At 43.1% G+C, this 17,844-nt stretch overlaps 1 protein-coding gene across 2 annotated transcripts in view; it reads right to left on the bottom strand.

Moving 5' to 3' along the window:
• MAGI3 (membrane associated guanylate kinase, WW and PDZ domain containing 3) overlaps positions 1-17,844 on the bottom strand; it is a 61,690-nt gene that overhangs the window by 28,925 nt on the left and 14,921 nt on the right. For both annotated transcript variants that reach the window (XM_082296062.1, XM_082296061.1), the window contains exons 2-3: positions 1,722-1,838; positions 164-283 (exon numbers count right to left, since the gene is read on the bottom strand). In XM_082296062.1, coding sequence (XP_082152188.1) covers positions 164-283; positions 1,722-1,838 — 237 coding nt within the window. The remainder of the gene's footprint in view (positions 1-163; positions 284-1,721; positions 1,839-17,844) is intronic.

The following is a 17,844-nucleotide window of genomic DNA, read 5'->3' as shown; positions in this document are numbered from 1 at the left end:
TCTTCACAGTAATCCAAGAACAGACTCACTATTGTCTCTCTACTACTATCATGACCATCAAGTGAGCAGGAAAACTGGTACCACAAGGAGCTGCACTTGGACTAAGATCCTGGACACAAGTACTGGGTCCTTATTCCCATTCCATTAAACATCACCGACATACCATCATATGTTCCACTTTCTAGTAAGGCTCCACTTTCTTCCAGCGCTTTAAATTGCTCAACAGGAATGAAATTATAGTCTACCCCAGGGACCTCCCCATCTCTGGGAGCCCTTGTAGTGCCTGCAAAGACAGAGAAAACACTCTTGTAAGGTACTTACGTGCTGCCTGTTATCAAATGCTGCCTGCTGCACAGTTCAATAAAAACAATGTATTTTCGAATCTTTATACAAAGATGATGTCGCTCCAGTTAGAACAACTGGTGAGCAAGTGAACAATAATGTATAAAAACTGAGCCAGCAAATCACATAGGAATGACAGTTCTGGTATTGAGGGAGGAGGAGAGAAAAAGTTGGGTGAGGTGGTAATTAAGAGAGAAATCTTTCTTATGGTCAGTGAACCAAAAGCAACTTTCATGGCAGCTGACGATGCCTGGGCCAGGCAATCCCAGTCTGGGATTCCAGGAACAGCTGTGGTATTTTATTTTAAGCCAGCTGTAATGGTGCTGCATCTTTCCCTGCTTCCACCGGCACCAACTCTCTAATTTGCAATGAGGTCATCATGACTAAGCACATCTGATTTTTGGGCCACCAAATCCATAACTAGGCATAAAACTTATTTTTTTATCTACAGTTCAGAGTGTAATTCAGCCACACTCCAACCCCTGGCTATAGGTAAGCTTTATCAGTAAATTCCTGTGTTAATGCAGAGGTTCTCAAAGTGTTTTGTCTATGAAAACAGGCCTCCCATAGTTACAACAGCTTAATTAAAACTCTCCTGAAAGCACTGCACTGACTCATTACTATTCATGACTGCCTACTACCTAACAGCATTTTAAAGGCATATGTAAATTTTTTTCAGGCAGCATGAACAAGAGCTAGTAAATAAAAGCTAATAATAGTGAAATGCACTTTAAGAAAGTCACAAACTCTTGGGAGTGCTCAGAGAGAACACAGCAGAATTCCTGTAGATACAAAAACGTTAGTTGACAAAGTAAGTTTTTAGTGCAATGAATATTTAAACAGTCAGCGAAGAGCCTTTTTAATCAGTCTTCTCAGGATAAGCAGTTTGCCTGTACCTTTTGCCAGTGCCACCCCTTCTGCACCCAACACGTCCTGCCGCCCTCCTTCCAGCTGCCCTGCTGTGCCTAATGCACTTGACACTCAAGGCCTCAATTTGCTCTTTGTGAAGAAAAAAAAAACCCAACACATTGACAAAAATCAGGATGGTTTTGCACTGCTCAATCATGCTGAGAAAGATTTATTTCTTGTGGTGGCTGCACTCATTCTAACAACAACTACTGACAAACTTTTGAAGAGCAATGCACAGATATTACTGAAACAATCTGAGCTTTGACTTCTCAAATTTTTGCTGGTTTTCAGTCCATACTGGCTGTACCAATTCATGGCAGCTTCAGATGTGAAACCATTGTAGCAAAGCCAGAAGTCCCTGCTGCGAAGTAAAACTCTAAATCAGATGAAGAGAGAAGGCATTTCAAGCTCACAAATGATGTGGGAGTTAGCAGGAACAGATCAAATGAGGCTGATCTTTACATACTTACAAGGGATGGTTCTCAAATAGAGATTGTCTCTGATCACTTGCTGGAGTTTGTGGTCTATTGAGCCCTTCTGGAACTGAAGGCTCAGGTAGTGGCGCAAGTCCTTGTTGATAACTTTTCCTTAAAAAGAAAAAAGAACAAATTAGAATAATTTGCAAAGCAGGGTCTCAAAACAAGAACTGTGTTTCATTGCTATAGAAGTTCCAGAAGAAGCAAGCAGTTGGAAGAGTTGGGCTGTTTTAAATACAACAACCTTGATGGAAAAAACCATTTTGTGCTATCAAATCACAGAATCCCAGAATGGCTTGTGTCGGAAAGGAACCTTAAAGCTCATCTTGTTTCACCCCCTGCCACGGGCAGGGACACCTTCCACTAGACCAGGTTCCTCTAAGTGCAGTTCAAACTGCCCTTGGATGCTTCCAGGGATGGGGCAGCCACAGCTGCTCTGGGCAACCTGTGCCAGGGCCCCCCCACCCTCACAGGGAAGAATTTCTTCTGGCAGAGTGATTTTAAGCAGAGCTGACTGACAACCATACCCCCTCATCTCCCAAACAAGACAGTGACAATATTCTGGAATTCTTTGAAAATCAATATGAAGTATTAAAATACAAAACCTATTACCAAAATTCAAAGTCTCTACAGACAGGAAACTATTTCACTATATTTTGAAGCAGTTTCCATTCAATTTACACCTACTCACTAGTCACCTGAGTTCAACATTTTGTCACACGAGAACCTGCATTCTTCAAATTATAAAAAGAAAATATTTCTTTCTTAAAAACATTGTATAACAGAAGAGAGTTGGTTTTTTTTTCAATTACTCCTTTGCAATACTTCTGTCAGGTATCATTAGTGAATCTGTCACATCACTGGAGAACCACGACCCCTTCAGCACACAAATAACTGAGCTCTTGTATTACTGCCTCATCCTTCTGACAGGAGGGTACACACCAATCTTTTGTACCCTGTCAGCCTCCCAGAAAGCACATTAAATAGGGTTCAGTGACCTTGGTAAATTTAAGTTACGTACTACAGCAGAACACTCATGGCTTTAGGGAAAAAGCTCAACCTTTGTCTCCAAACCCAGAGCACGAGATGGGCAGCAGCAGGTGGATGCTGGTGTAGCACAACAGTGGGGACAAAGGCTGGAACAGACAACTGCTCCTGTTAAATTACATCACCAACAGGCTATGAAATGCATAAACCTGTCCCAGAAGCATTTCTGACAGGAGCCTTTGAAGCCCGTGAGCTCAAAGCTGCTGAGGAGACCACCTCAAACAGGTCACAGACCCACAGCAGTCTTCATACAAGGCCCACTCACCTACATCGTCAACCAATTACTGTACTTACATATATGTCAAAATTGGAAAAAATCCCAAAGCATCAAACCCCTCCACCCACTAACCAGGTTTTCCCAACCATGTGTCACTTCTGCAAAGTTGGCTGCGTGTTTTGGTTGTGGCAAGTTTATACTTTCCCTTCCCTTTTAGCCAAGGTGAGGACATTTCACACCTCGTACTCAACTCTCAAACATGACCTCAGCAACCACCACTCACCAACAGCAAACAGAATTTCAACCTGCACCCACTTCCCTCCAAACAAAACCATGGCACGATGAGGAGTGTTTCGAAGTGGAACCAAGATAACCTATCAGCCCTTCAGAGAGGTCGGTGATGTCCACAGATTAACCAAAACACACACAAAACCACCTTAAGCCCTCAAGCAAGGACAGAAGCAGCCCAGCACACCCTCCGAACAGGCAGCACATCCTGTGCCAAACACGAGCCGTGAGCTCCAAATGAAGTCAGCTTCTCACCTGCTTTGACACTGTCATTTATTTAAAAATTACTTCCAAACACACAAAAAGCATTCTGCAGTGTTGGGACAACACCTCAGCATTGTCCTCGTGGCTGTCCAGCAGTTACACAAGCGACAGCAATTCCCACTAATGCCACAATTCCCACAATTCTCCATCCAACCCCTTTCCAGGAATGCACAGCAACTCTGCAGCCCCCAACTCAATTCCCTATTTTACCAGCATGAACTGTTCCTGATAAAACTTTGGATTTGCTTCCGGCAGCATAATGAGCAAAATATGTCATAGAAAATGGAAACAAATGGGGTAATCTCCAGCAAGAACAGTATTTTCCATTTGTTACTACAAATTCCTTTTTTCTTTGTAGACAAGAAATTTTCTCAACATTAAAAAAATGTTTTGCTGCTAAAATGGCCCATCCATTTCCTTGTCAAAGCCAGATCTGCACTTCAGCAATCCCAGCATATTTCACTTAGGCAGATCAATATACTCATATTTCACTGAGGCAGATGAATCTGGTCATTAGCTACCTTCAGAGCACTGCATGTTGGAAACACTTGGCAATATGTGAAAATCTGTTCTGGATGTAGAATTACAGACTTTATTTACTCACTGATCTTTCCCTCTTCATGTTTAAAATTTTAAAAGCTCATAAACCCTTTTCAATAAATATCAACTCAGTTTAAAGACAAAATAAAAGCAAGGCTGCTACTGACGATACCCAATACTGAGGGGTTAATCTTAACACTAAAAGCTTAGAGACTGGACTATACTCTGAGACCAAGATGACTAAATTGAAGATTGATATGATTGCCCGGGGAAAACAGAGGAAAGTCAAACAAAATAGTGGGCAGAGGAAAGATTACAGAAATTCACATAGAGAATGGTGTGCATTAGAAAGCAGAAAAATAAAGTAATAGTAAGGATGCTTTAGGCAACCTCTGGCAAAAACCAGATTATTTTCCCTCCAGGAGCTGAACATGCTTCTTCTACACTGTTTGACGCAGACTTTTAGGAAAACTTCATGTATCAGCCTCTCCAAAATGACCTGATAAATGTCGGGTTGGTGTTTGTTGTGCTGCTGAGCCGCCTCTAAAGGATAACACAGGCAACACAGGGACCAGTCAAGAGGAATAATGTACCTTATACCACTCAGGTTCTGCAAGATGAACATGCACAAGCCTCTTGTTTTCAGTTTTAATTTAAATTAACCACAAAAGACCTGTTTAGATGAGGATATGCACACTGGAGCTGGGGAAGGAGAATTAAGTGACTGCAGAAGAAAAAAAGACTCAAGTGCTACTGCAGCAAAATACAGAGTTGTGAAGTAGAGAGGCAAATAGGAGTGATGGGTATCACAAAAATGGGGATGGTGGCTCTCACAAACTGCACTGGTGAAGTTACCTTTGCTGCTGTACCTAAGCAGGACAAAACCCAGCTATTTATATATCCAACCTGTCAAGGAAATGCTCAAAAATAACACGTTGCAGTTACAAGCAGAGGAGCATTGCCATGGTGTCCCTAGAACTTGACAAAAAAACGCATTTCTAGATCAGTAATGTTGGTAAAACAGCAAAGTTCAACACTGAAACATATAAATAAATTCTAAGAATTCAGTCTGTGTAGTTTTTATGTTGCTGTCTGGTAATAATGTCCCAAATACCTCTGGCTAATGCTGTTGGCATACAGAGTATCGGTGACATCCTCACCAAATCATTCTGAACACCATATGGAAATTCTCCATGCTGTTTTGATGAACACTTTACACAGACACAGGTGACAACTTTCCAGAGATGTGGTATTCCCTGCCTTAAGTTTCCATGCCAACACCTTCTGGAGACAGTGACAGCTACACCAAGGAGCTGCAGTGCTGATAGGTGACTCAATAAGGAGAGGATGATTTTCTTTCAAACTTTTCAAAAATACTTTACTGTTCACTGTAAAAGCAATTTTTCAAATCAGCAGTTTACTAAAAGTAAGCTGCTTTCCTATTAAACTATGTTAATTCATTACTAGGGCTCATACCTTCATTACAGCCTTTTGCACGAAAACGTATTTTAAGTGAACAGATGAGAAAATGTAATTGCATTCCCTTGCTTTTGGAGGAATTTTTTTTTAAAACAGCTGAAGTCCTGGTGTGCTCCACTAGTGAACAGAAGGGTAAAATCATAAAATCCTATAATGGTTTGGGTTGGAAGGGACTTTAAAGCTCATCCAGTCCCATCCCCCTGCTGTGAGCAGGGACACCTTCCACTGTCCCAGGTTGCTCCAAGCCCCGTCCAATCTGGCCTTGGACACCTCCAGGGATGGGGCAGCCACAGCTGCTCTGGGCAACCTGTGCCAGGGCCTCAGCACCCTCACAGCCAAGAATTCCTTCCCAATATCCCATCTAATCCTGCCCTCTGGCAGTGAAAAACCATTCCCCTTTGTCGTGTCACTCTGAGTCCTTGTCAAAAGTCCCTCTCCAGCTCTCTTGGAGCCCCTTTAGGTGCTGGAAGGGGCTCTAAGATCTCCCCAGTGCCTTCTTTTTTCCGGGCTGAACACCCCCAGCTCTCCCAGCCTGGATCCAGAGCCAAGGGGCTGCAGCCCTTGCAGCATCTCCGTGGTCCCCTCTGGATTTGTTCCAGCAGCTCCACATCTTTCTGATGTCAGTCCCCAGAGCTGGAGGCAGCTCTGCATGTGGGGTCTCACCTGAGCAGGGCAGAATTCCTCCGCTCCCCTGCTGCCCGCGTTGTGGGATCAGCCAAGGATTCCAGGGGGGCGGCAGGGAGGGTAAGGGGGGAGGGAGGGGTTAGGTAGGGTTGATTTCTGGGTCCCAGTGCATGTGGTCAGGGAATGCCCAGCCTCTCATCCACCAAAAAACAGCCTCCACAATCCGAGGGCTGGGCAGGCAGGAGCTCTCCCGGCCCAGCCCGCAGCGATCTGCCGCCACCTTCTGGCACCTTCCTGCTGATCCCCCTAATTCCGTCCCCCAAGGCTCCTCACTCCCCTCCCTAGGGGAGTTTGAACCCCACAGGGTGAAAACCGCAGATATTACGTAACACCATGCAATTTTGTTTTCTCACTTAGAACAAAGCAGAGGAGAAATGTAACCAGAGTTCCATCATGTACATTCAGAATTCCACACATGCGAACAGGATCCCAGAGTGTCCAACAGCTCCGCTCAGCTGTACGATGTGTTACATAAGCTGTGATTGCAAAAGGCCACCGACTATGAAAATTCCAGTGAAACACACGTTAAGAGCTATAAAACAGCTCCATGGCTTCACTCACAGTCTAACTAAAACAGGAATTTTCAGGGCTCATCAAGTGGAGAACAGCTACTGTATAGTGAAACGGAGCTGTTGATACACACATTGAGATGAAGTGATTTTTGACGTGACTAAGCAAAAGCCGTTTAAAGGAAACGTTCAGCTCCACAAACCAGGGATGCAGTGTTAGGAAATCCAAGTTAGAATTAGTGCGTAACACATTAACTTTATTATATTCCCCAGCAACTATTAACATACGATAATTTCACACAGGTTCCAGATCTGAACACATGCATTCACTGAGCACAACGAATGATTTCCAAGCATGCAAGAGAATCACTGTATGCATGAAATATGGAGAGGATGGAAAAGCCCAGTGGTGACACAGCTGCCAGTACCTGCTGTACTTTACTTGCAGGTACTTCACTGTGACCTGGCAAATACACACCTATGCTCTCAGCACAAGGAGAAGGTGGGAAGTTCAAATTACTACAACTAATATAGAAAAGAGACTGGAACATTTTGAGAATGTCCAACCCAGTCAGTGGGTGCTTCCTCAGCTTGTGGGGTAGAGGCATAGATGGATTCCTGTGCAGAAGCCCGCTTTTCCTTCACGGAAGGGGGCCCACAGCCCTGGGATTTCTGAGGAGGAAGGCTGAGACTTAGCAGCACTGCCTGGCAGCTCATGTCCCAGGCCACCAAGGGCTCCACGACATGCTCACACTCAACACCTCGCTGTCTCCCTTCCAGGTAATGAAGGCAGGAATCCAAGCTGGGACTCCGCCTGTGGAAGAGAGGAGCTCCCTAAGAAAATCCAGGCCAGTCTGGGAAGTGAGATGACATCTGTGCCTGGGCCAGTGACCCATCTGGGAAAAGAGATCCTGGTCCCGTTATGGACTCAGGGTAACTTCTGCTCATTCCCTGGAAAACTGCAGCTTCTTAGAAGTGGAGGCAAGCTCCCTGTCAGATGAAGCATTACTTCCCAAGAGATGGAGTAGACAGGGCTCAATAAGCTTCCATCGACTACCAGCTGCTTTAGGTTTAAGTTGCTGCAAGGATGTTGAAAAGATGACGAGCAGATAATCATCTCAGGAATGTGACATGCACTTCTGCTCGACTGCCTTTTAATGAGACTCAAGCAGCGGTAGGTCTACACTGCTCCCTTCCCGAAGTCTGAACTAATCACATCTTTTCACTGTCAGACCCTACACCAGAAAAGGCCAGCCTTTGAGTAATTCAGCGGAGATTCTCCAAAGTGGGCAGGTTCTGGTAAGTGTGTCTTGATTTGCTGTATCACTGGTAGGTAGCAACATTTATCTGAAACCAGCAATCTGTCACAGGATACTAGATTCTTCCCTGACAATGAACAGAACAGACAAGGTAAAGAATGAAAGTTGATTCCCTAGAACAAACGTGGGAGAAAAGCCAAATACATCAGCAGTACATTTTACGATATGAAATGCCAATGATGTATTTTACAAAGACAAGAAAAAAACCCCAAAACCTTGAATGATTAAAGAGCATGAAGGAAGAGCAAAAGTATATGTTAATCCGGTCTGGCCATACTGACAGACTTCACACCTCCTCCCTCAACCCAGCATCAGTTGCAAAGCCTTGGGTTGAGGGCAGACCAACACACATAAAGAACCAAACTCTTCTACAATTAACAACGCTGTTATCAGCAGGGGACAAACCCAGGAATGACTTGGGAAAGTTGTTTGGTGAAGGAAGGAGAGGTCCTGAAGATAAGAAGCTGATGAGTTCAGATACAACTAAGCTGCACTATTTGGGAACAGGTATCAAAGGAGGTACGACAATTGAGAACGGGGCCGTAAGGAGAAAATATTTTCAAAATATATTTTAAATTCCTTTTTAACAACAGCCTTCAAACATTCACGAACAAAATCTCACTAAAACCTGCTAGGCTGTGTGAATTTTCCTCTACTAAATGTCTGCAGGGAATATTTGACTGAAGACAGGGACAGCAAAAACATTTTCATTAAGCCATGCTGCACCCACGCTTGTTATTCCAGCACCTGGAGAAAACACGTTATAAGGAAAAAGGGGTAGTTGAGAAATTATCAAACGTTCAGGCAAAGAACGATTTGAGAGAAGGGCCTTTACACCATTCTTCCTTTGGGATGAGCTTTTGTACACAGCCCTGACAAGAACATCTCAGCTTTCCCAAAGCTTGGAAGACATTGCTATCCACTTGCTTTACTTTACCGTGCATTTTAATTGCACCATAAAGACATTTAGGAAACATTAGCCATATGGAAGTCATTACCTTCCTGATGGATGCCACTGTCCTAGGGAGACAGATGCAGGAGAGGTTCAGAATGGGATAAAGTTTTGCAGGTGAACCTGACACACTCTGTGTTCTCTCCAGCTGTCCTGCCCACTCTTTTTTCAATGCAGTATGTCCAAGAACTGCACATCTAATAAATACTGAAGACCTAAAATAGCTGGGAAAAGAGATCCTGGTCCCATTATGGACTCAGGCTAACTTCTGTTCATTCCCTGAGAAACTGCAGCTTGTTTGGAGGCAAGCTCCACTTGTAATTTACATTTTACAAACCCGTACCAAATACTCCAAGGCATAGAGTAACCACAAGACCAACTGGTGCAGGTGGGAAGTCCCAGAACATGATCACAGAAGGAAGGAAGCAGGACTGGAGGAGCACCCCCTGACGAGCAGCAGGGCCCGCCCAAGCAGCAAAGAAGGAATTTAATTCCTCTAAGTAACTCAACCCTAAACTTTCAACTACAACAGCAAACCTTCTTTCTTTGTTCTGAAGATAAATCATCGTGCAGAGCATTTGCAGATTACCCTGCTGTGAAATAAAGGCTGTTAAGTGGCTAACTGTTACTAGTGTCAGTCTGCTTTGAAGAAAATTGAATTAAGCATCTTTCATGTAGCTGAACTACGGCTGTGTCGTTACAGACATCCTGCAATTTTACAGAAAGTAAAGGGTAAGTATGTCAGATTCACATAATTACATTAACATGGTAGATGCAGAACAATTCATGGACGAGTTTACATAGTCTATTGCACAGAAAAAATCTCAAGGCTCCTCACAGCTACAATAATCCATCAAACCAAACGCACTTACTACCTGAAAGCTGAGAAATATTAGGTTTATGTTGAAAGGCTTGTTTAGTCATAGTTTGCTACATGCTATCCAATAAATTCTTGGTAATATAGTCTGATTTACAGAAATTATGGTAGAGAGAAGCCTTACAGTATTAATAAATCATTTACCAGAGTGCTCGAAATATTGGCAGGGTGTTTACAGCACTAGTGAAAGAAATGAGGATTTAAGAAATAAGGTTACCACAAACTTCATTACAGAATGTACATCCCAGTTGACTTTAGGGGCCTTCTTACTTTTGTCAGTAACACAAAATCGACTCCAGAACCACCAATAACTATGAATTTTGACTTTTTAAGCCTTCAGATTCAGATCACTCATTACTAAAAACTAACTAAGAAGTGTCCAACAGCATCCTTCACAGGATAATGCCTTCAGATCCTCAGTCAAGGTGGTGACTGATTCAGAGAGACAAAGTTTCTCACTCCACATTCTTGAATATCCCAGCATCCTGAGCTGTACTGTTTCCTTGAAATCTTACAGGGTTGGAAAGATTCTCCCAATAAACCAGGCCACTGTTAGTAAACCTGTGCAAAACTAATATGACTTTGTGTTTGCTCATGAACTTCCATCATTAAAGCATTTCAAGTTCTGAAGACAACTAAAATACCTTTTGGAAGGCACATCTCCAAAATACCTTTGAGAAACACAAAAAGGACTGGCAAATCATGCACTGTTTGTTCCAAAATATACTTGGAGCTGAGAGGGACAACATATGAAATGTAAACAGTGGAAGCTTGGATGCAACTCTCCAGGATTTCAGTTTTGGCTGTACAGAAACAGCAAAGTCAACTGTAATAGAACGCTCTAGAGTGTGAATATCCATGGCTGGGTTCCTGATCTGCCATGAAAAAAAGAAATCTAGCTAGAGTTGTCAGTGCCATTTGGTCAGTGTATGAAAATAACACTTGGTGTCCAGTTAGCACTTGACATTGTTCACAAATGCACCAGAACCACTGAAGCTCGGAAGTGAAGAATAAGCCTGGAGTGACAGGACAAGGGGGAATGGCTTCCCACTGTCAGAGGGAAGGAATTCTTCCCTGTGAGGGTGCTGAGGCCCTGCCACACGTTGTCCAGAGAAGCTGTGACTGCCCCGTCCCTGAAAGTGTTCAAGGCCAGGTTAGACTGGGCTTGGAGCAACCTGGTCTAGTGGAAGGTATCCCTGCCCTGCCCATGTAATGAGACAATCCTTTAAGTCCCTTTCAACCTGAACCATTCTGGGATTCTGTGATCCAGCACTGCAAAACCAAGAGGTTTTTAACCTTCTGCCACCTACCCTGAGCTCACTTCCCTGCCAGCTCCAGAGTATCCATGGGCAGGGTGGGGGACACTCCCCTGCACCCACAAAGGGCAGCTCTGGTCTAACCACAACCAACAACAATCAGCTTGTTTTTTAAAACCACCAAAAAGCACAAGCACTCAGCTCACATGCCAGAACACATCCCGAGCACTGAGAGCATCAGCAGAGCTTTGGGCAGATGCCTGCCCCTTCCCTTCCATCTGCTCCTGGGAGAGGCCATGTCTCCGCAGGGCATCCCCAGCCAGCACATGGCAGAGCAGGGTCATGCGCCACTAAGGAAACTAAGGGAACTAAGGAAAAAATAGGAAATTGAGACCAGCTGCATTTGGAAACCCGTATGTAGGGCAGCAATACTACTCAGTTACATGGTTCTAGCACAGGTCTCTAATTTTCTTCTCTGTATCTTGTTACATCTGTAGACATTCTCAGCCTGTGCATGACTTCCACAGAAAGGCAGCATTTTAAGTTGGTTTTATGCCCTGCACTGGCAGCAAAATACTTGCATAGCCTAATGAATTACCTACAACCTTAAGGATTTTAAAAATGAAAATCCTTTTGAGTGAAGTAGTTCCAACTTTCAGACTCCAGCTTCACACACACCAGTATCAGATATGACTACAGTAATACATTGCACACACACAAAAGTCCATTAACCATGGGAATACAGTCAGGAGAATTACCAGTGAGCAGGGTTTACTCTGATAATGCCAAGTATTTTAATACTCCATTATTAAACAGGAGAACAGCAAGGCTCAAAGGCCTGTGCAGCTGTTTCTGATATAAGATCATACGCTGAAGGAGATATAAGCAGAACTCAAGTAATTCAAAATAATGAATGGGTTTCAAATAAAATGCAAACATAACCATTTCCTTCAGCTTAACAGTGGGGAAGAAAAATGCAAAAGAATGTTCCACAAGAGAAGTCTGACCTTTTTTATTACATATGGAGACTTTCCTTTCTTCTCTTTAATTTGATATTTTCTTGAGAAGAAACACTGAACAGATTAATGGTGTTTTGCCTATTTATAAAGATTTGTTGTATTTTCAAAAATGGGGTAAACTGGCCCATGATTTCCATTTCAAGTCAGATGCGTCAGCAGTGATGATCAAGAACAAGAATCCAGTAAACTGCACCCTGTGAGCCCCTGCCACTGTCAAGCTTGAGACACAGAAAAGGATTTACAGGGATGCCTGGAAAAATCACTGAGCCCAGCCTGGGAAACACCTCACAAAAACCAAATGTGATTTGCAAGCTCTAATTATGACTCTCAAAGTGAGAAAGGGACATAAAGCACAAGAGGAAACAGGCTTTTGACACCACAACAGCAGATGAATCAAATACACTGACCAGAATGGAATATGGAATTGTTAAGGTTGGAAAAGACCTCTAAGGTCATCAAGTCCAACCATCAACCAGCACCCACTCAGGTGCCACATCCACACGTTTTTTTGAACGCTTCCAGGGATGGTGACTCCACCACTTCCCTGGGCAGCCTGTTCCAAAGCTTTACAACCCTTTCCATGAAAAAAAATTTCCTCATACCTAATCTAAACCCCGCCCCTGCTGTAACTTGAGGCCATTTTCTGATCATGATGTACTCAAAGCACCATGCAAGTGATGGCGCTCGTATGGCAACACACCAATGGGCTCAAACATGTTAAAAGGGTGTTACAACAATTTAAAGGGTCAAAACAACAATCAGAACTTGCAATACACAAACACGTTAAAAAAAATTAAAATAAAAAGTAATTTTAATAATAGCACTTTATTAAAACTTCTTAATTATGCACTCAGGGCCTTGCTGAGTTTTAATCACTGTGCAGCTCAACACACTACAGAGGCTATTCCGAGTAAGTAGGATCTGTCACTGCAACACTTGTACTGTGAAGTCAAATACAGATGCTCACAGCCATGAAATAAAGAGTTCTCTGTAGCTGTCACAGGTTACAATAATACATAAATCATCTAGTCTGCTCTTAACTGAAAAGTGGAGCACCAAAACAAAGACAAGTAACCTGAACAATGGAGATGATTTTCCTAGGGCTAAATATGGCTTGTTTTTCCCAATTTATAAACAATCTTCCATTCATTCCCATAATTTACAATGTGAAGTTTTAATTTATTCACACTAGAGAAAATGATTTACTGAGACAGCAAACAAACCCATTTGGTCTGGAAAGCACAATTAACATATCCAACTGAACAAAATGTTACTGGAGTCCCCAAACTGTTCTAATATTAATGCTTCCCTTTGGAAATCTCCAGCTTATGTGCAAATTCAAACTTACTGACATTTAGTATTATTCCATGTCACCACAACGAGGGACCGCACACAGGGTACCTGTGCAGGTTAACCTGTCATAGTGTTTGGCAGAAGCTGCCAATCCTTCTGTTTGTCCAGGGAGAGCGTTTCAGCTGTGACGTATGTCTAACATACCATATCTCATTGCTTAAGCAGCGTGCAGCTCTAGAGAATGACACATTTCAGCAACATCCCCAAAGAAAAATGTCCTTGCAGCTGCTCTCTGTTACACAAGCCATTTAATCTACTTGGGACTTGGCACTGCTTTCCCAGCAGAAGGGTATGTGTTCACATGCCAAGATCATTTTTTTTTCTTTTATTTTTTTTTTCTGAGTGTTCAGATCAGAATAGAATTTATGTAAATCACAGGCAGGTTTATTTTTAGCCTGCCTTCCATAAGAAGCAAGATAGGCAATTACACTCCGCATAATTTCTAGGCCCACTAACCTATTTCAGTCTCGAGTTTGGCAGAACTGGAGTCTGATACAAAGATACTCTATCGACAAAGATGCTGCATGCCTGTTTTCCTGGAGCAGACAAACCTCTGGGGTGACCATCCATCATGGAAAACGGAAAATGTTCCCAGCAGAGGTGTCCTCTAGCTGTGTCAGTGAGCAGCAGCACGTGGACCATTGTAGCTGGATCCATACATTAATTTACACAACAAATAGGGCTTTTAGAAGCCAGCCCCATCCCGAACATCCCTGCTTCGAACTGCCTGCAAGTGTAACACCTCTTGTAACAGATCATTCCCACACAGAAATGTCACCCAAGGGCTTTTTAGTGGCTCCTCAACTCCACTTTTCTGTGATACCCCCCCAAGGTCCCACCAGCACAGAGACCCCCAGAGCACAAGGGTTAAGGAGCAATTCCTGCTCTAACACGAGTCATTATGCAACTTTTATGAAGGAATTAGAGTTTCCTGAAACCAGCTTTTCAAGGAGCCTGGGGAATCCCAGCACTGCTGGAGGGTGGGCTGCAGCATTCCCAAGGGAGAGCTGATGCTTCAGGCTGCAGATTGCACTGCTGTTACTCGCCACACTCGGAAGGACTCCCAGGAACCCGGAATCACCAAGATCTATGTGCCAGGCCAGCATTCCTCTGATCAAACCCATAGAAGTACTGTGTCACAGCGGTATTGATTACAGGCATCTTGCAGTTAAATTGGAAAACATCCCCCCCGCCCCGTGCTCACTGCACAGCACAGGCAGTCAAATCACTGGAACTCCAGATGTGCACCAGCCGTGACTAATGTCAGTGCCTGACTCACACAGTTCACACGGCAATTCTACACCAAGGGATGCTTTACTCAGTCTGCTGCAACACCCAAGGACCAGGGGCACACCAGTGTACAGCACAGCATCCCAGAAAGAGCGGAGATGTTGATCCACGTTGATCTGTCACACCCATGAACTCTGATTCTATTATAACCAAATTTTGCAGAGAAGCTTCTATTTATAATCTTTATCACAGGCTGTTGTTGAAGTAATCAAGTAAGAGAAGACCATCTTCTGTACACGTTCAGTTAATCATCACATCGTATTAAAAATGAAAGGTATTTCTCTTTCTGCTTGCACAGGATATCCTATTATTTCATCACTATTCATTTAAAAAGGTTTATTTTTAGTTACGGAACCCAAGATTTTCAATTAACTGTGAAAGAGTGCTTTCTCCAAGGAGTGCACATGTGAGGAGCTGGATGTCAGCAGAGATGAACTGCTCAGCCTCTGAGATCCAGCTGCTTTCTAGTGAAATACAAGCGTGCTGGACTTGCCCAGGCAGTGCTGGCACATCCCATCACAGCCCTTCCCTGCAGGAACCCAGGTCACAGCAGCCAACCTGGCACAAATGCACCAGAGGTGCTGACTGATGAGCTCCAAAGCATGTCTGGGAGCTGTGCAGGATCCCACTGACAGCCAGAGCTCACTCAAAGAGCTGGCAGAGGCACTCACCTCACTATTTGGCACGGTGATTGGAATTTCTAACAAACCCAGCCAACTGAGGACGACAGACTCCTCCTCATTACTGATGCAGCATTTAAGTTGAAAATCCATGTACCTCCCTCCTCATCACCAGTTTGCAGGAAAACATGTCTAAAACCAGTTCTAAAATCAGCCCAACTGACCTTGGTGTGACTTACCACAATATAGTCAGCTCTTCAGTAACACAGATGGCTGAACTCATGCTGCCAATGTTTTAAGTTCAGAACGTTCTTTTTTTTTTTTTTTTTTTAAATTAATATTATTATTTCCCCATGTGTTTACTGTTTTACATATGCCTCTGCCTGACAACGAATTGTTAACTAATCACCGTGAGATTCATTTTGTTAGCACACAGTTGGGTACTTGGTCTTGCAACATCTGTTTCTCAGCATTTCTTCTTTTTCTTATCTATCTGTAGTTACCAACAGAAGTGTCTCAACGGAGGACGTCAGTATGTGGAAAAAGAAGCTGGTAACCAACAGCTATTAAAACATAAACCTTCAGGCTAATAACCAACTCACAGAATCACAGAATATCCTGAGCTGGAAGGGACCAATAAGGATCATGAAGTCCAATTCCTGGCCATGCACACAACCACCCCAGTATAACAGCAATAGGATGATCTTCTTTCAAGAAATACTTCGGCAATAAAGTGTTCAGAACATCTGCATTCAAGAGACTGGCAGATTAAAAAAGGGCAAATAACCTATTCATTAAAAGGATGGATTTGATTTTTATAATCAGAATTTACTGAACATTAAAAGCAAACTTGCCCTTTCAGTGGTCAATTGTATAGCGGATTCAGTTCTAGCTGGCACATACCAGTATTTACTCACCTATGGAGAGGTCGTTTCACATGGGGAACACCACAGCTGTACTTCCAATTATTTTTAACTTCAGAGCAAATTTCTTCCGCTATGCTATACGAGAAACTAGAACTAGTTGAAGCAGAGAGAAAGAACACGGGCAACAACTCCCCAGTAACGTCATAGTCACTCTATGATTTCCAGCATAAGCCATGTACAAACACACTTCAAAAATCTAACCATCTAATTTTAGAAAGCCCTGCAGGGCCGTGGCTGTAGTCAGGGTACAAATGGCACGATCACTCATGACTAGCTTCAAAGACACCTACTAGCCCTTCTCCAAGTACAATAAATGACAAAATAAACATTCCGGCAGTGAACAAGAATCAAAGTCTAGAGAACAGGGCAGCAAACAACTGCTCACCAGCAGATGTCTGTAACAACTGTCTGGCTGATAAGTCATTGAATTCAGTGATTAACTTGCACCCAGTTGCTTTCAGTTTCAATTAAGACTGCCCAGGGAACTACCAGAGTCACCATCCCTGGAGGTGTTTAAAAAACATGTTGATTTAGCACTTGAGGACATGGTTTAGTGGTGCTGGTTGATGGCTGGACTTGGTGACCTTAAAGGTCTTTTCCAACCTTAACAATTCCGTGATTCTATAATTTAATGTTTGCCCAACGAAGTTTGGCACAAGGTGTATGTAGCAAGCAAAATAATAATGTTGTCGAGGTCATGAGATGGAAAGTCCTCAGTTACAGTAACAGAAGTTTCGATGCATTCAGAGCTCTCAGACTGCGGTGCACTCCACTCGGGAAAGTGGCCAGCCACCGTCTGTACGGAGCTGTCTCCAAAGGCTGGAGTCATTTATATTTGCTTAAAGAGCTCACTAAATTCAAGACTGACACAGAAATGGAATCCTTGTAAGAAAGCACCTCAAATGAAGAGACAGCTTTGAAGGCAAAGCCAAATCCAATTTCCGTTCACAATTTGCCATCAACCAGAAGACAGCTATGGCTGTGCACCCCAACAGGAACACCCAAACTGACAGCACAGAGTTTGTTCCTGTATTAATTGCATCATTCCTTTTCTGTCATCCTTGTCTGACCATATAGGTTCTGCAGTAATCTCTCTGAAATGCTCTATCACTAGAGTACAGAGCTTGTTACCCATAACAGATGGTTCTTATTAAAACATTCCCTTTTCTCCTCACTTCCAGGACATGTAAGAACCTGAAGGTAAGAGTTTTAAAAGGCCACATTTTTGTCTGAATACCAGTATATGATATATATCAATTGACCAATATAATAAAACATTCAGCTGTGTGATGAAAACCCACCCCGCAACTACGAACGTAAGAATTACATGAGGTAAATCTGACAGCAAGCACCTGTCCTAACCATGGTCATCATCTCACAAAACTGTGATTGGAATGTAGTCAAGATCCTTCCTAATTTTACTCTTCATATTGAGTCAGAATCAGGCAGCAATTACATAGCAAGCACTTAATTGTTA

Source organism: Coloeus monedula (assembly GCF_965178545.1).
Source record: "Coloeus monedula genome assembly, chromosome: 23".
NCBI lineage: Eukaryota > Metazoa > Chordata > Aves > Passeriformes > Corvidae > Coloeus > Coloeus monedula.
Note: the sequence above shows the minus strand (reverse complement) of the source record. Positions and strands in the feature narration are given on the sequence as shown.